General features: G+C 38.6%; 1 protein-coding gene and 2 pseudogenes across 9 annotated transcripts in view; all 3 read left to right on the top strand.

Moving 5' to 3' along the window:
• The window catches only part of Scaper (S-phase cyclin A-associated protein in the ER), a 387,677-nt gene that overhangs the window by 174,815 nt on the left and 189,911 nt on the right, over window positions 1–22,951 (top strand). For all 9 annotated transcript variants that reach the window (XR_015626332.1, NM_001427719.1, XM_087560185.1 and 6 more), the window contains 2 exon segments: window positions 3,550–3,615; window positions 19,819–19,945. Coding sequence is in view for 8 of the 9 variants with exons in the window: in NM_001427719.1 (NP_001414648.1) it covers window positions 3,550–3,615; window positions 19,819–19,945 (193 nt within the window). In the remaining variant the exon portion in view is untranslated.
• On the top strand, window positions 4,282–5,442 carry LOC148004145 (ubiquitin-conjugating enzyme E2 J2 pseudogene; annotated as a pseudogene).
• On the top strand, window positions 13,624–14,349 carry LOC148004144 (caspase-3 pseudogene; annotated as a pseudogene).

Here is a 22,951-nt window from a genome sequence, read left to right as displayed (position 1 = left end):
GGTGAGCCATTTGTAGTGCCACATGCCTGCAACCCTAGTGCTCAGGAGGCTGAGGCAGGAATATTAGTTAGAGCCATTCTGAGCTATATAGTGGGCTACAGTGTGAGACCTTGCTTCAGAAATAAAAGGCGGGGAAGATAGGTGATAAAAAAGAAAACATGGGGGTAGGGATAAAATGATTTGAATATTCTTATAAGCCAACTATGAACACAAGTCAGTGCTTCACTTTTATGAATAAAATGAGATTATAGTAATGATCTTCAAGTATACTTTTAGGTCAGTGTTCATACTTTAAAAATGTTGATCATCACACTTTGGGGCTGGAGAGAGGGCTCAGTGGTTAAGAGCACTGACTGCTCTTCCAGAGATCCTGAGTTCAATTCCCGGCAACCACATGGTGGCTCACAACCATCTGTAATGGGATCTGGTACCCTCTTCTGGTATGTCTGAAGACAGAAACAGTGTATTCACATACATAAAATAAATAAATCTTTTTTAAAAAGAAAAAAATACTTAGCTGCATTTGCAGGAGACCCAGGTTCAGTCTTAGTATCCACATGGCTACAGCCATCTGTAGCTCCAGTTCCATGGATATCTGATGCCCTCTTCTGACCCCCTTTACACCAGGCATACACACAGTGCACATGCATACATGTAAGCAGATGCTCATATATACAGTACACAGTCAGTCGTTTTTACTTGTAGAACACCTATGTTGTCCTCTTTGCTCCCATTCCCTTCATGGCCATTCTTCTTTCCTCTTCTTCACTTCATCTCCTTTTCATTTTGCCCCCATTCTCCTCCTGCCCTCCTCTTCCCTTTTTTCCTTCTGCTTTTCTCTTCCCTATGCTTTTCCTTCCTCATCCGTTTCCCAGTAGATATTGAGCACAAAGTCTTGTGCATGGAAGTCAGTATAGCACTGAGTTGTCCACAGTGACATCACAATGCTGCTGCTGCTGCTGCTGCTGTATTTCACTTTGTGACTCTGGCTGGCCCTGAATAGTAGGTTTTGCTGGGATAATTAATAAGTGTGCCCTACTGTACCCAACTTTTCCTTTTTTTTTAATTGAATATTTTCTTTATTTACATTTCAAATGTTATACCCTTTCCAAGTTTCCCCTCCACAAACCCTCATCCCATCCCATCTCCCCTGCTTCTATGAAGGTGCTGCCCGCCTCCACTCCCACCTCACCACCCTAGCATTCCCCTACACTGGGGCATCGAGCCATGGGTCCCTCCATGTGTACTCTTTGTTTCATGCCCAACTCTTTTGTGTATCCTTCCAATCATTTACCTACTAAATTGGCCCTTGGCAATCCCTTACATGCTTTCTGTAATTATGGACTGCTTTTTTAAATTACTCTATAAATTCTTATATCCAAAATCATATTCCCTTGCTGCTGACTCTTGCTAAGTAGTTTTCCAAGATCTTTATTTTGGGTCAATCAATCTGTTTCCCTTATATTGTTGAATATATGGATCATATATGTAAGATCAAAACCTTTGTTCAGTTATCTCTTAATAGACATTTGAGTTGAAGTTTTATAGGTAGAAAGAGAGGCTCTTGGAGGAGTTGAGAGAGGAGAAAATTATGACCAAAATATATTGTAAGAAATGTTTTCAATTAAAAACAATTAAAATAGAGAAATGAATTATGCAGTTGCTTGAATCTCCATAAAAGCGAAAGCAATCACAGAACCCAACATTGTAAAGGCAACTATTTAGATAATTATAAAATTCAGTGTTTGTATGTCTTTTTTGTGGTTGTATTGGGTTTTTTTTTCCAAGACAGGGTTTCTCTGTGTTGCCTTGGCTGTCTTGGAGTTAACTCTGCAGACCAGGCTGACCTTGAATTCACAGAGATCCTCATGCCTCTGCTTCCAGAGTGTTGTGATTAAAGGCATGCACCACCACTCCCAGCCTGTATATCTTGGTTTTAACCTTCTGTTTTTCCTTGTGATTTTAAAGACAATTTTATAAAACAGTAGTATAAAACTATGTCAGAGAGCATATTGTATGTCACCTGCACAGACAGTTCACCATATCAACAATATCCTTAGCTTCCACCACACGCGAACAAAAAATATTTAAAAATATTTCTAGAAAATAATTTAGAAATAATACATGTATGACTTGGTCAGTTTCTCATTAGGTGTGACAACATTGCTGATGAGAACAATATAAAGGGAAGAATTATTTTACATGACAGTTTGAGATGTTTGTATCCATAATGGCTCACATATGTGTTCCCACACGTGTAAACACATAATACACACATACACCTTGTATACAGCCCTACTCATGAATGGTTAGGGAGCAGAGAATATTGATTTGACATTCAGTGATATGACGTATAGAGCACAGTAGCATATAAGTGGGGCCTTTCCAGCCTGGAATTGCATGAAGTCTAAGTACATTAAGCTTTCCAGTAGAAGATGCATCTTTTAAGAAAGTATTTGAAGAACTGCATCATATCTTCCAAGGCATCACCTCAGATATAAACTTGTAAATATATTTAATGTAAAAGGTTTTATACAAACCATACCACAAAGATAGTAATATTGGTAAAGTAACAGACTCATGGTAAAAATGTCACAACAGATTGAGAATACCCTTTGTTTAATCTTAGAGAGAGGAAGACAGAGTGAGTACTTGTGAGTATGTGCCTTTGGAGGTCAGAGAGCAGTCTCATGTGTCGCTCTTCACCTTCTACCTTGTTTAAGGCAGGGTCTTTTCTTCATCTGGCAGCCCGTCCACTAGAGCCTTGGACTTGTCCTGTGTGGACCTTACATCTTACTGAAGAGCACTGGGGTTAGAGATTTACCACACCTGGTCTTCCATGGGATGTAGGCGTGGAATGAGGTTCTTAATCTTTTGTGTCTCACACTTGACCAATCAAGCCATAGTCCAACCCACATTTAACATTTAAATTAATAAGTTTCTCTTTTATTTTCAGAAAAGACTAAAGGAGAAATGAATACATTAGCTCAGCATTAACACATTGCTTTAGTGACCCCTTTCGTTATGCTGGCTATCACCTCATGCTCTCACCAGCTGAAAGCATAGAGTGGCAAAGAAAGGCAGCAGGGACTTACGTGAGCCTTGGTGTAGTCAGTATAAACAGCAGAACCGTCTTCTAAGCGCCAGGTCACACTACCTCCATTGACTTAGTCTGTGAGTGTAATGAAGTTGCTCCTCACCCGTGCTTCTCCCCCGTGCCTGACGGTAGACCGTAGTTCCTGTGCTGCACAGAACAGTCGTAGCCTTTAAATTTACTACAGATTTATTTTTACATTACTATCATTCTTTAATCAACCAAGACTCTAAACTCAGAATTATCTTTATTGAGTGAGATCTATATCTTATGAGGGAGTACACATTTTCAGTCTCTCAGGATAACATTTATATAATTTAAGGGATTTTAAAAATAAAAGTATGTCACATTGACAATATGCTACACTACTGGGAAAGGAAAAACTGAACCAGCCTTTGTATCGTTATGTTATTGGCTGTACAATAATAAAGATGAAACCTTTTTTTTTTCTCTAGGGCTAAAGAATATGAGAATTCAGTAGAAACCAAAAATTCTGGCTCTGAGTCACCTTATAAAGCAAAGTAAGTATTTTACCCCATATTTTAGTTTATGTTTTTCCTTGGTTTCTGCCTTTATAAGAACTTTGTCTGGATTATCATAGTTACTTGGGAAATTGGGATTACCTTTGGGTTCTTAGTCTTGTTAATAAAGAATTTAGGAATGGCTTTAAGCAGAAGCTTGAGGGCAATTTTATTAGAATTTGAGATAAAGCACAATTTAGAAGGAGCAGAAATAATGCAATATCAACTCTCTGATTATAGTGAAAATGCCCCAGGAACAGTAAGAGAAAGGTAATTGTAAAATTCACAATACGTGCAGATAAAATAAGGAGATTAAGTAACACACACCTTAGCTGTGACGTCTGAGAAAAAAGTTGTAAATCTTTTTGCAATGAACAGAAACATAAACAGTCTTATCAGAATCTGTGGATGCAGTGAAAATACCTAGAAGGAAACTAACAGCATTGCATGTATATGCAAGAAAAGAAGGTCTGGAGTAGCCATCTTGGAAGCTGAGCTGCTGTAGCGGAGGAAAGGCTGCAGTGCTGCGGAGGTGTGGGGTGTGGGGTGTGTGTGGGGGGGGGGGGGGAGAGCTAAGTCCCAGCGCAGGTGCAGCTCATGGTGCGGTGCACTCTTCTGTGCCCTGCCCCGGCCTTGTTCACAGTGAACCTGAAGGCAGCCTCAGAGAGGTGTTGGGCAAGTTGAGCTCTCTGACCCACATGGCTTCTAAGCTGGACTGTAACCTTGTTCCTGGTGTGAGCATTCTTGGATGCATCAGGCAAAGGCTCTTGATTCTGCCTTGATGAGCAGTAACAGCAGTAAGAGAGCAACAACAACAACAAAAGGGTGAAAGAGGACTACCTTCCAATTAAGAAAGACCCAGTGCCTTACATCTGTGCGGAGCACCCCTCCCTTCAAATATTCTTGAATGGCATTATGTTGTCCAAGGTCCTGAGATGACTCCTTATGAAGGTGGCTATTATCATGGAAAACTAATTTTTCTCAGAGAATTTCCATTTAAGCCTCCTAGTATTTACATGATAACCCCCAATGGAAGATTTAAGTGCAACACAAGGCTATGTCTCTCCATCACAGATTTCTACCCAGATACATGGAATACAGCGCGGTCTGTCTCCACCATTCTAACAGGACTCCTGAGCTTTATGGTGGAGAAAGGCTCTACCCTAGGGAGCATAGAGACATTGGACTTCACGAAAAAATAGCTGGTAGTAAAGAGTCTAGTGTTACTGCTTTTAGTATTCTTTCTTTGTTTTGTTCATTTGGTGTTTGGAGTTTTTTTTTTCTGGTCCAATCTATTTGGAGTTCTGTAAGCTTCTTGTATGTTTATGGGCATCTCTTTCTTTAGGTTAGGGAAGTTTTCTTGTATTGTTGAAGATATTTACTGGTCTTTTCAGCTGAGAGTCTTCACTCTCTTCTATACCTATTATCCTTAGGTTTGATCTTCTCATTGTGTCCTGGATTTCTTGTATGTTTTGGGCCAGTAGCTTTTTCCGTTACATTATCTTTTACTGCTGTGTTGATAATTTCTATGGGATGTTCTGCTCCTGAGATTCTCTCTTCTATCTCTTGTATTCTGTTGTTGATGCTTGTATCTTCGACTTACTCCTCGTCTTTTCCTTTGGTTTTCCATATCCAGGGTTGTCTCCCTTTGTGCTTTCTTTTTTTTTTTTTTTTTTTTTTTTGGTTCTTTTTTTTTTTTCGGAGCTGGGGAACGAACCCAGGGCCTTGCGCTTCCTAGGTAAGCGCTCTACCACTGAGCTAAATCCCCAGCCCCCCCTTTGTGCTTTCTTTATTGCTTCTATTTCCATTTTTTTTTGTTAAAGTTAATTTTTTTTCTTTTCTTCTTTTTTTTTTTATTAACTTGAGTATTTCTTATATACATTTCGAGTGTTATTCCCTTTCCCGGTTTCCGGGCAAACATCCCCCTCCCCCCTCCCCTTCTTTATGGGTATTCCCCTCCCCATCCTCCCCCCCCTTGTCACCTTCCCCCCAACAATCTAGTTCACTGGGGGTTCAGTCTTAGCAGGACCCAGGGCTTCCCCTTCCACTGGTGCTCTTACTAGGATATTCATTGCTACCTATGAGGTCAGAGTCCAGGGTCAGTCCATGTATAGTCTTTAGGTAGTGGCTTAGTCCCTGGAAGCTCTGGTTGCTTGGCATTGTTGTACATATGGGGTCTCGAGCCCCTTCAAGCTCTTCCAGTTCTTTCTCTGATTCCTTCAACGGGGGTCCTATTCTCAATTCAGTGGTTTGCTGCTGGCATACGCCTCTGTGTTTGCTGTATTCTGGCTGTGTCTCTCGGGAGAGATCTACATCCGGCTCCTGTCGGCCTGCACTTCTTTGCTTCATCCATCTTGTCTAATTGGATGGCTGTATATGCATGGGCCACATGTGGGGCAGGCTCTGAATGGGTGTTCCTTCTGTGTCTGTTTTAATCTTTGCCTCTCTATTCCCTGCCAAGGGTATTCTTGTTCCCCTTTTAAAGAAGGAGTGAAGCATTCACATTTTGATCATCCGTCTTGAGTTTCATTTGTTCTAGGCATCTAGGGTAATTCAAGCATTTGGGCTAATAGCCACTTATCAATGAGTGCATACCATGTGTGTTTTTCTGTGATTGGGTTACCTCACTCAGGATGATATTTTCCAGTTCCAACCATTTGCCTACGAATTTCATAAGGTCGTTGTTTTTGATAGCTGAGTAATATTCTATTGTGTAGATGTACCACATTTTCTGTATCCATTCTTCTGTTGAAGGGCATCTGGGTTCTTTCCAGCTTCTGGCTATTTATTATAAATAAGGCTGCGATGAACATAGTGGAGCACGTGTCTTTTTTATATGTTGGGGCATCTTTTGGGTGTATGCCCAAGAGAGGTATAGCTGGATCCTCAGGTAGTTCAATGTCCAATTTTCTGAGGAACCTCCAGACTGATTTCCAGAATGGTTGTACCGGTCTGCAACCCCAGCAACAGTGGAGGAATGGTCCTCTTTCTCCGCATCCTCGCCAGCATCTGCTGTCACCTGAGTTTTTGATCTTAGCCATTCTCACTGGTGTGAGGTGAAATCACAGGGTTGTTTTGATTTGCATTTCCCTTATGACTAAAGATGTTGAACATTTCTTTAGGTGTTTCTCAGCCATTCGGCATTCCTCAGCTGTGAATTCTTTGTTTAGCTCTGAACCCCATTTTTTAATAGGGTTATTTGTTTCCCTGCGGTCTAACTTCTTGAGTTCTTTGTATATTTTGGATATAAGCCCTCTATCTGTTGTAGGATTGGTAAAGATCTTTTCCCAATCTGTTGGTTGCCGTTTTGTCCTAACCACAGTGTCCTTTGCCTTACAGAAGCTTTGCAGTTTTATGAGATCCCATTTGTCGATTCTTGATCTTAGAGCATAAGCCATTGGTCTTTTGTTCAGGAAATTTTTTCCAGTGCCCATGTGTTCCAGATGCTTCCCTAGTTTTTCTTCTATTAGTTTGAGTGTATCTGGTTTGATGTGGAGGTCCTTGATCCACTTGGACTTAAGCTTTGTACAGGGTGATAAGCATGGATCGATCTGCATTCTTCTACATGTTGCCCTCCAGTTGAACCAGCACCATTTGCTGAAAATGCTATCTTTTTTCCATTTGATGGTTTTGGCTCCTTTGTCAAAAATCAAGTGCCCATAGGTGTGTGGGTTCATTTCTGGGTCTTCAGTTCTGTTCCATTGGTCTATCTGTCTGTCTCTGTACCAATACCATGCAGTTTTTATCACTATTGCTCTGTAATACTGCTTGAGTTCAGGGATAGTGATTCCCCCTGAAGTCCTTTTATTGTTGAGGATAATTTTAGCTATCCTAGGTTTTTTGTTATTCCAGATGAATTTGCAAATTGTTCTGTCTAACTCTTTGAAGAATTGGATTGGTATTTTGATGGGGATTGCATTGAATCTGTAGATCGCTTTTGGTAAAATGGCCATTTTTACTATATTAATCCTGCCAATCCATGAGCATGGGAGATCTTTCCATCTTCTGGGGACTTCTTCAATTTCTTTCTTCAGAGTCTTGAAGTTCTTATTGTACAAAACTTTTACTCAAATAAATCAGTAGCCTTCCTACACAAAAGAGAAACAAGCCGAGAAAGAAATTAGGGAAACGACACCCTTCATAATAGTCCCAAATATTATAATGTACCTCGGGTTGACTTTAACCAAGCAAGTAAATGATCTGTACAATAAGAACTTCAAGCCATTTTACCAAAAGCAATCTACAGATTCAATGCAATCCCCATCAAAATACCAATCCAATTCTTCAAAGAGTTAGACAGAACAATTTGCAAATTCATCTGGAATAACAAAAACCCCAGGATAGCTAAAACTATCCTCAACAATAAAAGGACTTCAGGGGGAATCACTATCCCTGAACTCAAGCAGTATTGGAGAGCAATGGTGAATGCTTCACTCCTTCTTTAAAAGGGGAACAAGAATACCCTTGGCAGGGAATAGGGAGGTAAAGATTAAAACTGAGGCAGATGGAACCCCCATTCAGAGCCTGCCCCATATGTGGCCCATACATATACAGCCACCCAGTTAGATAAGATGGATTAAGGAAAGAAGTGCAGGCTGACAGGAACGGGATGTAGATCTCTCCTGAGAGACACAGCCAGAATACAGCAGATACAGAGGCGAATGCCAGCAGCAAACCACTGGACTGAGAACAGGACCGCCGCTAAAGGAATCAGAGAAAGGACTGGAAGAGCTTGAAGGGGCTCGAGACCCCATATGAACAACAATGCCAAGCAACCAGAGCTTCCAGGGACAAAGCCATTACCTAAAGACTATACATGGACTGACCCTGGACTCTAACCTCATAGGTAGCAATGAATGTCCTAGTAAGAGCACCAGTGGAAGCCGAAGCCCTTGGTCCTGCTAAGACTGAACCCCCAGTGAACATGATTGTTGGGGGGAGGGGGAGAGGGCGGTAATGGAGGGAAGATGGGTAGGGGAACACCCATAGAGAAGGGGACAGGGAGAGGTTAGGGGGATGTTGACTGGGAAACCGGGAAAGGGAATAACATTCGAAATGTAAATAAGAAATACTCAAGTTAATAAAGAAAAAAAAAAAGAAAGAAAATGGCAATGAAAAAAAAAGAGTACTAGTCATGATATCTATCTTTAAGACTATAATTCTTTAACATATGTAATCTAGAGAAATGAGTTCTTAGTCTTGAATAAAGGAAGTTGGTAGAATCTAATACAAATAAGGTAAAGCCCATATGAATTTACAATGTGCTTTATCTTACTGAAATTTTGCAGATTATATATTTTTGTATGTGTGTTCACATATATATATGTGCTTGTTTACATATGTATGTATATATATACATACATACATACATACATACACACACACACATACTTCCTACATTTGACTGTTTAAGAGATTAGAAACAGTGTCTTAAAAGCAGTTGTGTTCAATCATGTTTACTGCTAATGGCCTGAAATATATTTTCTTATGAAAAGAAAACAGTGATATCTATAATTGTGAGATTCTAGATCTGCATACACTGTCATTCATATGGCAGGGAAGTTGTTAAAGACCATTCTTGTGCTATTAAAGAACTTGGATATCAACTTGAAGAGGCCCCTTGCCAAAAATGGGGCAGTTAGAATTCACAAAGGATAATTAATTTCACTGATTGAAGCATTACAAAGAAGTGAAAGCCAGGAATTTGTAACATTGTAAAAAGTTAATTTATTATTTCTAGAAAATAATAAAACCAGTAAAGAAAGGGAATCAGATATTCTCCCTGCCTTTCCTATATGAACTTGATATTTAAATAGTTCATATAAAGGATTTTTCCTTTAGAATTATTCCTGCTTATAAATAAAAACAATACATTCTCTCTCACTGTTTTCTTTTTTTCCCCATTTTTATTAAATTGGGTATTTCTTATTTACGTTTTAAATGTTATTCCCTTTCCTGGTTTCCAGGCCATCAGCCCCCTAAACCCTCCCCTTCCTGTTCTATATGGGTGTTCCCCTCCGGGTCCACCCCCCACTACCCCTCCAATAATCCCCTACACTGGGGGTCCAGCCTTGGCAGGACCAAAGGATTCCCCTTCCACTGGTGCTCCTAAAAGGCTAATCATTGCTACCTATGAATTTGGAGCCCAGGGTCAGTCCATGTCTAGTCTTTGGGTTTGGTTTAGTCCCTGGAAGCTCTGGTTGGTTGGTATTGTTGTCCATATGGGGTTGCAAGCCCCTTCAACTCTTTCAGTTCTTTCTCTGATTCCTCCAATGGGGATCCCGTTCTCATTTCAGTGGTTTGCTGCTGGCTTTCACCTCTGTATTTGACATGTTCTGGCTGTCTCACTGTATTCTTATTGTCCTTCTTTCAAAAGAAAATCAACACTGAAGCCATTAAGTGAGGCAATCCTGTCACAATAGGTACTTGAGTGTTCTGTATTGGAGACTCAGATGGAAACAACCGGGCAACATGGCCTGCTAAAGGGAGTCCAGTAAGAATGAGTAGGGATGGAAAGACATCTTCAGAAAGATTGCCAGATCCATTTGAGGATTAGGGTGTGGTGGGAAGCAATGGCAGATGATGTTAAAATTCAAATATGTGAGGAATATTCAAGATCCCTAAATGGGCAGTAAAAGCCCAAGTGCAGACAATTATACATATATAGCAGCACAGACAATACATTTTGGAGGGCAGTTGGCTAAATATGTAAATAGATTAAGAGTGACAAAAGACAGATTGCTTTCTCCTAAAGAGGACAGTTAATATATCCAGGGAGTATTACAAAATCCTACTGTGTAGTGAATTAGATTGGTAACATGTGTATCTTCTAATATATATAGATAAATATACCTAAAATTTTTTAATGTGAAATAGTGTATATACATTTCTTAGCTCTTCCCATTGAAGAGGTGCTTAGTAGTGGAACAGTTGATAATATTAGTTATATCCCGCATACCTATGTAATGTGTTTGCACAGTTCTTTAAAAACAGATGTGGTTTTCCATAACAAGAGTTACCGGGAGCAAAGTGAGGGATGAGAAGCTACACTTAATAGTATGAAGATCTGTATTTAGAATGCAGTTAGAGATTATACTGGTATAGGAAAATGGCAATAGAGGGTACCCTCTAGGTCCCAGCCTCACCAGCCATGGCTAGTTGGCAAAATTTATAGTACCAAGTGTGAATTCCCTCCAGTTGAGAAAATTTTAAATCTAGTTAAATGGCTTATGGTTACCTTCAGGATGTAAGTTCCACTATTGACCTTTTGGAATACCTTGGCATTCTTAGCATTGTTGTGTGTGTTTCATAGGAATCAATTAGGATAGGAATGCTTTTCTCCCTTTGCAGCTTCCATGCTTCTTTCAATGTTATGAAAGCTAATCCTCAGCGAAGAGGCTCCAAAATCATAACCAGGTTGATCATCCACAGTATCCAAAATGTGGGCATCGTTAGCAATAGGATGTTACCTTCTTTTTCTGGAAAGCATCAGTAACAACAGCAGCAACCTACATTAATTGTTTTGGGAATGCCTCTTGTACTCTCCTAACCAACAACTGGAAAGGAGATCTCCCATTCCTGCCACTGGAGCTTTTGGTAAATAGTCTCTGGTTTGGAGGGAATGTATAGTTAATCAAGTGGTATGTCTTCAGTCTCTCTCTCTCTCTCTCTCTCTCTCTCTCTCTCTCTCTCTGTGTGTGTGTGTGTGTGTGCATGTGTGCGTGTGTGCATGTGTGTGTGTCTTAGATATATATTATGTATAATTTTAAGTAAAATGATATAATTTTCTAGAGATTGTTTTATATTTATATCTGTCAATGACAAATTTGGGCTTAGAGTTGTTGGAATTTGTTCAAGTGTTTAAGAATAAAATTTCCAGTTTGTATCCCTTTGACCTCCTTTTGCTGTCTGATTGCTCTGGCTAGGACTTTGAGTACTATATTGAATAAGTAGGGAGAGAGTGGGCAGCCTTGTCTAGTCCCTGATTTTAGTGGGATTGCTTCAAGTTTCTCTCCATTTAGTTTGATGTTAGCTATGGTTTGCTGTATATGGCTTTTACTACGTTTAGACATGGGCCTTGAAGTCCTGATCTTTCCAGGACTTTTATCATTGAAGGGGTGTTGAATTTTGTCAAATGCTTTCTTAGCATCTAATGAAATGATCATGATGTGGTTCTTATCTTTGAGTTTGTTTATATAGTGGATTACATTGATGGATTTTCATATATTAAATGATCCCTGCATCCCTGGGATGAAGCCTACTTGATCATGATGGATGACTGTTTTGATGTGTTCTTGGATTCGGTGTGCAAGAATTTTATTGAGTATTTTTGCGTCAATATTCATAAGGGAAATTGGTCTGAAGTTCTCTTTCTTTGTTGGGTTTTTGTGTGGTTTTGGAATAACAGTAATTGTGGCTTCATGGAAGGAATTTGGTAGTGCTCCATCTATTTCTATTTTGTGGAATAGTTTGGACAGTATTGGTATGAGGTCTTCTATGAAGGTCTGATAGAATTCTGCACTGAAGCCATCTGGACCTGGGCTCTTTTTGTTTGGGAGACTTTTAATGACTGCTTCTATTTCTTTAGGAGTTATGGGGTTGTTTAGATGGTTTATTTATTCCTGATTTAACTTTGGTACCTGGTATCTGTCTAGAAAATTGTCCATTTCCTCCCAATTTTCCAGTTTTGTTGAATATAGGCTTTTGTAGTAGGATCTGATGTTTTTTTAATTTCTTTAGATTCTGTTGTTATATCTTCCTTTTCATTTCTGATTTTGTTAATTTGGATACAGTCTCTGTGACTTCTGCTTAGTCTGGCTAAGGGTTTATCTATCTTGTTGATTTTTCTCAGAGAACCAGCTCCTGGTTTTGTTGATTCTTTATATAGTCCTTTTCATTTCTACTTGGTTGATATCAGCCCTGAGTTTGATTATTTCTTGCCTTCTACTCCTCTTGGTTTTATTTATTTCTTTTTGTTCTAGAGTTTTAGGTGTGCTGTCAGCTGCTGACATATGCTATCTCTTGTTTCTTTTTTCAGGCACTCAGAACTATGAGTTTTCCTCTTAGTACTGCTTTCATTGTGTCCCATAAGTTTGGGAATGTTTTATCTTCATTTTCATTAAATTCTAAGAAGTCTTTAATTTCTTTATTTATTTCTTCCTTGACCAAGTTGTCATTGAGTAGCATTGTTCAACTTCCATGGGAAGAAATCAAAATATCACTATTTGCAGATGATATGATAGTGTATACTTAAGTGACCCCAAAAGCTCCAGGGTATAAAATTAAGTCAAACAAATCAGTAGCCTTCTTCTATTCAAAGGATAAGCAGGCTGAGAAAGAAATTAAAGAAATGACAGTCTTCACAATAGTTCCAAATAATATCAAATATCTTGGTGTGACTTTAACCAAGCAAGTGAAAGATTTGTATGACAAGAACTTCGAGTCTCTGAAGAAAGAAATTGAGGAAGATCTCAGGAGATGGAAAGATCTTCCATGCTCATGCATTGTCAGGATTAATATAGTAAAGATGGCCATTTTGCCAAAAGCAATCTACAGATTTAATGCAATCCCCATGAAAATTCCTACTCAATTCTTTATAGAGATAGAATGAGCAATTTGCAAATTCATTTGGAATAACAGAAAACCCAGGATAGCAAAAACTATACTCAACAATAAAAGAACTTGTGGGGGAATCACCATCCCTGACTTCAAGAAGTATTACAGAGCAATGGTCATAAAAACTGTATGGGTATTGATATAGAGACAGGCAGGTAGATCAGTGGAACAGAATTGAAGACCCAGAAATGACCCACACACCTATAGCCACTTGATCTTTGACAAAGGAGCTAAAACCATCCAATGGAAGAAAGATAGCATTTTCAACAAATGGTGCTGGTTCAACTGGAGGTCAGCATGTAGAAGAATGCAGATCAATCCATTCTTATCACCCTGTACAAAGCTTAAGTCCAAGTGGATTGAGGACCTCCATATCAAACCAGATACACTCAATCTAATAGAAGAAAAAGTGAGAAAGAGTCTCGAACACATGGACACTGGAGAAAATTTCCTGAAAATAAAAAGCACCAATGACTCATGCTTTAAGATCAAGAACCGAAGAAATTATGGAATTGATGGATAGTGTTTCTAAGGAAGATCACAGCAAAAGGAGCAGTTTTGTGTGTGTGATTCTAAGCCATGGCAATGAATGAGTAATTTTTGGAATGAACAGATCTGTTGAACTGAAAATTAACTAGTTTCTTCAGAGGCGACTACTGCCAAAGCCTGACTGGAAAGCCGAAACTCTTCATCATTCAGGCCTGCTGGGTGGAGCTGAAATGTGGCGTTGAGACAGACAGTGGAACTGAGGATGATATGGCATGCCAGATGGTACCAGTGGAGGCCGACTTCCTGTATGCTTACTCTGCAGCACCTGGTTACTATTCCTGAAGAAATTCAAAGGACGGGTCGTGGTTCATCCAGTCACTTTGTACCATGCTGAAACTGCATTCACAAGCTGGAATTCATGCCCATTCTTACTCGTGTTAACTGGAAGGTGGCCATGGAATTTGATTCCTCCCTGGACGCCACTTTCCATGAAAAGAAACAGGTCCCGTGTATTGTGTCAATGCTCAGAAAAGAACTGTATTTTTATCACTAAAGGAATGATAGGGAGGGGGGTGAAGGTATGTTTCTGTTCTTTTTTGTTGTTGTTGGTTTGAATGCCAATTGAGAAAACTGTCAGGGAGACTTTTTTCCCCTCTCACTTAAATCAAACCCGATGTTCCAGGTCGTCTTTGAACAATACCACTGCCTGCAATGCAGCCACAATGCAGCTACCTCAACTTTGATATCAGGTAGTTGAAATGAAATTTAAGTAGGAACAAATAAATGTCAATAATGGTACTATCATCATAGAAGAAATTTCACAAAGTTAGACTTTGGTAATTAGCGAGATTTGGTGCCACTATGAATTTGAAAGAAATTATGAAGCAGTGATGATTTTATATTCCCTCCTCATGTAAAGAATGTCATTTTAGTTTTCATTAAACGTAGGAACGTTAATGTCAAATGGTATGTCTTAGAACTTGAATCCATGAGCACAGTCAAAGGCTTGAACCCTGGTTTTGGAACGGATGTGGAAATGAAGAGTTGGAGCACCGTAGAACACATTATAGCTACTGGTTTTGTGACAGTTGACCAGGTCACGTATTTATTACTTAAGAAAAAATCGTGTTTTATTATTGGAGCAAAAATAACTTGAGTATATGAAAGGAAAACCATGTGTGAACTTGGTTGGCTTGTTGAAGGCTACCATCCTTCAGTGGTGGACATGACGACAGGGGGCCATGATCCACCAGCATTTGTTTCTTACTTATTCTTATACAAATCAGCCTAGTTTTACAGATCAGCAAAATATCTAAGGAGCAGTTATGCAGCAGCCTCAAATTGTTGACTATTAGAATGGAATAAAGGAATTCTACAGGAATAGACCATAATACCAGCTGTCAGTCAGAGCGTAAGGAAAGGAGAGATGGCATCTCCTGTGATTGGAGAGAAGATGGTTTGAGCCGGAGCAGAGCCATGGGCACGTCTTCAGAAAAGGCCTGCTAGTTGGACCCACCTTGTGAGCACTGGTCTGTGTGGTTGATGTCCAAGTTACCACATGAGACTGAACCAGATCAGAAGCTTCTGCAAAAAAGGCTTTCCCAGAGTGCTGAGCATCTCAAGAAAGTTCATTGAACTCCATGTACAGAGTCTGTAGCCTGCTGACGTTTCTGTTGAAGTTTACAATGAAAGGAAAATAATGGTGATATTTGTATTGTAACTAGAAATGAAAGGGCCATGGCAAACAGGACTTGGAAAGCACCCAGCAATAGCCCTGCAGCCCAGGTGGAGGAGCTGCAGATTGGAGTCCACCCCCATCAGGCGGTCTGTGCTCCAGGCTTCCTTAATCATGGAGGTGCTGAGTCATCACTGGCTCTTCGGATGGGTCCAGCATTTCCCATAAGCTTTCTTTTTAAACAAAGAAAGGAAGGAACTCACATTATAACCAACTGATAGTAGGTTCTTGTTTAGACTGGATTTATTGTTAACTCTTTCTAAGTAAATACAGCATGTAATGGTATTTTAAAGTGTGTTTCCATATGACAATTTTATAAAAGTCAGATATCTTGCATTTTTATTTCAAAACATAAATTCAGATTTAAAATTAAAAAAGAAATATAAGTAAAGAAATGTATCTAATAAAAATTTAAAAAAAGGATAAAATTTCCATCTCTTAGCACTCTCCACAAATCTGTTTACCCGAAAGATACTTCCTATGTGTTAGGCAAGGAATTACCCTCTTTTCACTTTTGTTTTTTGCTAAAATAATTACCTTCCAAAAATAACCTTAATAACAATTTCTGTGTTGAAAGCTAAAGTTTCCAAGCCACTTTTGTGCTTAGACTTTAGGAAATGTACAGATTTCAGCTTGACTTCTGCAGTGCTCTATAGTTATTGATAATAACCATTATAATTATTGAAAATAACCATCAAAATCAGATGTTTTGTTTTTCTTCAAAGGAACTGTATTGTCTCTGGGGCTTGAGGAGAGGCAGGGAACGACACTGAGGTTTATGTTACTCATAAACCTCATGTTACTAAAGTACACCCTCGATTTGGCATTTTTCCTTGACTTGTAGGTTGATAAACCTCGGATTGATTTAACTCAGTGAAATGTAAGCTCCTTTCATGCTATGAGTTAAAATGGTCCTTGTTCTTCCCTAAGTATTTCTGGTTTCCAGTGGAATATGAGCATTCTTGGTAAGAATACTGCTAGCTTCCATTATTATGGCTAGATATTCGGTTACATACTGTGCAAACTTTATTCAACCAAAAGCCAAAGTAGCTACTTATCTATCATTTGCAGCCAGCAATCTTAGATGGGAGTCTATTTCATACTTGACTGGAAGGGAAATGATGATAGTATTGTTTTCTATTTTGTACGTACTCCTCTCCTTTTGTTAGGTCTAGATCTCTTGATCTATAGTAATGAAGTTGATTTAGACAATGGTTTATTCATTATCTATTAAAGTGAATGGTATTAGGTACAATCTCTGATCCTTGGAAGGGAGAGAGACAGAGACACAGACACAGAGAGACAGAGGCAAACAGACAGACAGACAGACAGACAGACAGACAGACAGAGATGCCCAGCTTTTAAGATGAAGTTATAGTTTAGAAAAGTTAAATAATATCCATAGGGTTAATAAATCTGTAGAGCTGGCTTCAGATTTAAAGCATGGGCACTTTGGGCTTCAGAGTCTGTATTCTTGCTTTGGCTCACTGAGGTAAACTTTGTAGATAGATAGATGAAGCATAAGCTGTAGTCCACGGCTGCTTTTGGAGTTGACCTTGCTGTTGTATTCCTTGACAGATTTTTTTTTAATTTTACATGAATAAATGTTAAGTAAAATTACATTCTATGAAATTACTCATTTGTGAACCAATTTCCTTTATTTGAGTTAAGAAATGTGGCATGAGAGTTGGAGATCAAATGTTTTGAGTCCAAGTCGTACAATTTTGCTAGCTGTTCGGCCCTGAAAAAGTCATCTAACTTCTATGAACCCTAACTTCCTCAGTTTCCAGAGAGAGCACTAGTTGACAGTGTTACTAAGATGACTAAAGATCCTGTACATGAAGTTATTTTAAACCCTATAAGATTCACGGATATTGTTAAGTTAAAAAATAAATTCACTCAATATTAAACTAATACCTTCCAGCTTACATGTTAGGAGATAGATAAGGAACCTCCTTCATGAACTTGACACTGTCGTATAGTACAGCCTGGAGAATGATCTAAAACAGTCATATTTTCAGTTTTAAATAGGTGAGTTTGTTAAGTATATAGGAAACAAGCACTGAATAGTGAATAAGGAAGGGAGATGCCGCAGAAATAAGAAAACACTCAGACCATCCGACAGAGACGAGTGAGTCACTCAGTTCACAGAGAAAGGGAAGGGTTACATCATTAATTTGGGGAATTACAAGCATATAGCAGAAATTGACTGGCAAAACAATGATGAAGGAGCTTCTATTAAGGGGGTCCCAGTGTAGTGCATGGTATATGATTTACTGAGGCCTTTAAATAAAGGGACAAATAGCAACAGTTCAATCAAATTTGGTGCTCACAACATCCAGCAGAAAACTGAAGAAGTTGAGAAGCCGTCTAGAATTCTTAGTTAAATTCTCGTTCATGGATGAGCTTCCTGTGGCTGAACTTCTGACTTAATGTCCTCACTGTAGGCGTTTTTATATCAGGGGACAAATAATAGTCACCTCTGTTGGGAGTGTCTGACTTGTAGGTGTTCTTGAGGACAGACTATTTTTAATAACCTGAGCGTCTTGTTAGTCCCTCTCTCAATACAGAAACAGGGGCTAACTTGACCAAGACCAGAGTTTAGGAAAAAATTTTCATAAATATGTTTGAGTCTGAAGTTGGCGGGGGCCTGGAGGGAGGGACTTCCATACTTTTAGAGCCAACGCCTTTAATAACTCCAACAGCACGTAATAGATGAGCAATATAATATAAATTGCATCTGCTTCTGCACTGACAATTCAAGAGCTTCTAATCACAAATTACCACTAAATTTTCAAAATTCAATACAATTTAGTGTTCAGTGCTTAATATGCTCCAATAACCATATGGAGCTAGCAATTATAATGTAGATTATTCAAATAGAGAACATATATGTCATTATAGAAAGTGCTTCATGAGAAAAGTGCACATTAAACAGGTAGTTAAGTATTTAATTTGCTTGGGCTGAGTGCATTAAAGAAATATTAAAAATTATAGGAGGTGACTTCTGTGCTGAAAATAGAGATAAGTAGGAATTTCCTGAGTAATTTGAGAGTGGAAAAGGCATTTCAGTAGGAAATGAGCATTTTCAAAGACTAATGTAGGAAGAAAAGGAATTGAAGTCCAGAAGGATTTCATGCATTGCAGTGTGTGTTAGCTCTGCTTACGAAGAGGGGACCTTCCTTGGATGTATAGGAGAGACGGGTGACTAGACATAATGGTGAGATTTATATTTTTCCTAGTAGCTTCTTCTCTATGTATGAAATATAAACTCTTATGAAAGCAAAAGAGAGAAAGAGACTTACATTGTAAAGAGTGGAATGGCATGAAGTATGTGTAGGCTTGGAAACTAGCAGAAGGAGAAATTCACTAAGATTGTCAAGCTTCAGCACTGTTGACTTTCTCAGAGAGTCATGAGTGGGAATAGACTCACAAGTGTTTTTATTGAGTCAACTAAATAAAATAATATATTCAAGGCATTGAGAAGATTGTCTATTCCATGGTAAGAACTAAATTGACATTGTTACCATTGCTGGAGCGTGTCTAGCATAAGTAACAAATGAAACAACAACAGAGGGAATGTCTAAGAAATTTTTAAGAATTTAATTATAGTTATACATGATGGAATCTACCATATTTGAAAAGTTTGAAGATAGACAAATGAGGGAAAATAGACTTGGGGAATGTCTGGAAGACCGACTGGCGACTCATCTGCTGCTCAGGCAAACAGGCAGGAATGAAGAATGGTGTGAAGAAGTAAAGGAAAGTAAAGGGAGTGCAACTGTGTGAGACATTAACCTGCGCTCCTTCTCTGAGGCGTCTAACAGTCTAGAAAAGGAGTGACATTCCTAGATCTAGTGCAACAGAGTACTCTGCTGCTGTAAGAATTAGCTCCAATGGTCCTATGGAGTGGACCATGGGAAGATTGATACCATGGGAATTTGAGTGCTTCAATGCCTAGAATAACAGGAGGCTTCGGATCAGAACCTGAAGCCTCTTAGGTTCTTTACTATGTTCTGGATCATCATCCTGTCACTTTCTCCCACTCCCGACTCCTTTCTAATTTCTAACTGAGGGTCATGCAAAAGGTATGGTTTCCATCACTACAGCTGAGGCCGATGTCTGCTGGTTGTTGCATTGGATGTGGCCTTAAAAATGGAGAACTGTATATAGACTGTGAGCTGTCTATTTGCTCTCCCTGGTTTTGCTCTAGAGAAGTTTCAGGTAGAATATTGAGAGTATTCATGTATTTCACATGTTTAGAAAAATGGACTCTATAATCTATCTCTATATATTCATACTTATATACATGTATGTATATATACACACACATAATTAATACAGTTTTTCATTTTGTATTCAAGGCTTCAGAGATTAGCCAAAGATCTTGTAAAACAACTTCAAGTACAAGACAGTGGCTCTTGGGTAAATAATAAGGCTTCAGCTTTGGATCGGACCCTCGGCGAGATTGCTAGAATATTAGAGAAAGAGGTATGTAACAAGCCTTTCTTGCTTGACCTTTGATCTTTGGGATGATTTTTCATTATGACAGGAAATACAGCAGAATTTATGCTTTTCTTCTGTGTCATTAAAAGCCAGTCAACAATTGATAAATAATTTAAAATTTTTGGTTTTGTATTACTCTGTTGTTTCTTTTGGTTTTAGCAAAATCATAGTTAGACCATGGTTTTCTGTGATAATTTCCCCTTAAAAATGAATTCTTTACTCTCAACTGATAACTATGCAGATATGTAATTTGATGGCACAAAATATAAAGCATTGAACTATGTACCTTGTAAATTGAAAAAAAATCTATGAAATACCAATTTCTTACCCATTTTAGACAGAAAATTTGATAATTTTCTTTAATAATTTAAGAGTTACTGTCTCAGCATTGCTTTAAAATCTGTTATGATCCTAATGGAATTTATTGCACACAGAAGAAATATTAAGTATAGAGTTCTATATAATAAATAATATCAATAATGTGTCATTTTATTTTACCCTAGTCCTTTTATTGTGCAGTTATCTCATTATCTGGCTAATTTCACGCTTTCTCATGTTTTTACATTTTCTTTCAAAATAATTCTTAAAATTTGTCTCGAGAATTTCATACTATAATTACATTATTTCCTGGTAACCAAATGACAGTATCACAAGTTAATAATTTATTAGCATTTAGGCGAAATCTCATTTATCATTTAAAGTAATGACTATGTATAATTATTAGCAGCATTTTTATTTTTGTTTTCTAGAAACAATATTTCTTTTGAAATTAGTTTTATTGCTTTGTCATACAAATTTTTTCTTAAAATATAGTAACTATTGTCATATGTTTGACCTTTTTAAAATATATCATAGACTTATGTTATTCATCGGATCTGTATTATAATTTTATTAGACTTATAAATGTACCTGGAATATTTTCATTCATCTTCTGTATTACAAAGTACTTGATTGTGTTAATACTATATTTTACCCATTTATCAGACATCAGAATCACTAGAGGGCTTGCTAAAACACATATTGGATTTCTGATTTAGTAGTTTTAGGGTGGGTCCCAAGAATTTTAATGTCTAATATGTTCCCATGAGATGGTGGTGGTGTGAGTCCAAAAACCTTATTTTGGGAGTCAGTGCTGCAGGCTGGGCACATGCCTTTGGTGTGGGATTGCTGGGTTCTCAGCTATATGAATGACAAACCTTTATGCTAAGCTGCACTCTGGCATAGACGGTACAGTCTGCCACGGGAACCAACAGCGGCACATTCAGTGCTGCCTTGTGGCAGAAGCACATAATGAGTTCCTCTCTAAAATACCCCTTTCAGAGTGTTGAAGAGCTCATAAATTGGTAGTTGTCAGCGTGTGCTTGGTAGAGTATTTAGAAGTTTGATATGGTAGGAGAAAATATTATATACTAATGATTTTTTAAATTTGAAGTAGATAGTATTTGTTTAAAGATACCACTCCTGTAGCTAATCTCAGGAAAAATATTTTAGATTGAATTATTTAAAGAAATTTTAAGGAGTTAACATGATCTATATAAAAACGCTATTTAGTATAGATGCCTAAATATGATTAGTTAATGCACAAAGGGGCAATTTACCAAATACCACTGGTGGTTTTATGTAACGTTAAGGAGAGAAAGTGTTGTCTGGCTCCTAGTCTAAATGGTCTGTGTCAGGAACCTTGCTGTGAAGCCTGCCTTAGTGTGCAGCCTGCAGGACCACCTGAGAGTGTCAAGTTAGCCACAGAAAGACCCTCTGCTGATTTTATAATGAAATTCCTTTTACCTGGCCAAGACACACCAGCTTCACAAAGACCTATGTTCTGTACACTGCACTGACACTGCAGTGTAATTCAGCTGCTATTTGTAACTCAGGGCTGGGAATTGTAAATAACCATCTTCTGATAGAAGGCTGCCTGGAGTAACAAAACCCAGGGAAATATCTGACAGCAGCCCGTCAGTGACAAGGGAGGGATTGGGGGCTCCTAAGTCCCCCTCACTGAAAATGGAAAAAAAAATGAGTTTTGAGGAACACCTCCCGCACACCCATGCGCGCACACACACACACACACACACACACACACACACACACGCACACACGCACACATGTACTCCTCAACTCTCTCTCTCCCTCTCTCTTTTTGAAACGGGGTCTTACTGTATTGGCCTCTGCTTCCCAAGTGCTGACATTAAAGGCACTTGCTACTATGCCCAGTTGAGGACTTCTCTTAATTCAGACCCCAAAGCACTAGTGTTTTCTATTACTTCTCTGATACAGTTTCTTTATATAATTTTTCTGAGATTCTGAGAATTTTAAACCTAATAGCTTAAGTTTACTGATAAAAATCTCTCTTGTCCCAGAAGTGATCCAAAATAAAAACTCCTGGGATTGTTAGGTCTCCTTTTTTTTTCCTTCAGAAATGAACAGTATGTAAAATTTATTGCATGTGTTATTCTTTTTACAATATGTAACAACTTCCATGTATGTGTGTGTGTGCGCGTGTGTGCGCGTGTGTGTGTGTGTGTGTGTGTGTGTGTTTGTGTCTTGTGTAAAGTTGTGTCAACTCTCAAAAAATGGAGAAAATGGGATTTTCTTTAAAGAACTGTAATGTCAAAGCAAAAGAAAAAACTTAGAAAGTGGAGCGTCTGAGTGCCCATGAGCACTTGCCCGCCTGAGGCAGATGGAGAAAGAAGTTTAAGGGCTGCTGAGGTGTGAGGTCTAATAGAAGGTTTCCTCCATAATGATAAGACCAGAACAGTCTGCTCCCTCAAATAGTGGAACTTCTGTGTACTGCCAGAGACTATGAAGGAGGCATCTTGGCACAGTATAAAATTTATAACCCAAAAGTTTTTTTCAACTCCATTTCACAGCACTTTTGTTATTTAAATGCTGGGTAAAATTTGAAATGGTCTGGGGAGGGAGAGCTGAACCTTCAGAGAGGCAGACAAGCCTGGGAAACCAGAAGAGACTGCTCTCTGTACATACACCTCG

The sequence above is a fragment of the Rattus norvegicus genome, chromosome 8, assembly GCF_021556685.1.
Source record: "Rattus norvegicus strain SHRSP/BbbUtx chromosome 8, alternate assembly SHRSP_T2T, whole genome shotgun sequence".
Taxonomy (NCBI): domain Eukaryota; kingdom Metazoa; phylum Chordata; class Mammalia; order Rodentia; family Muridae; genus Rattus; species Rattus norvegicus.
This window is presented reverse-complemented; position numbering and strand designations above follow the sequence as displayed.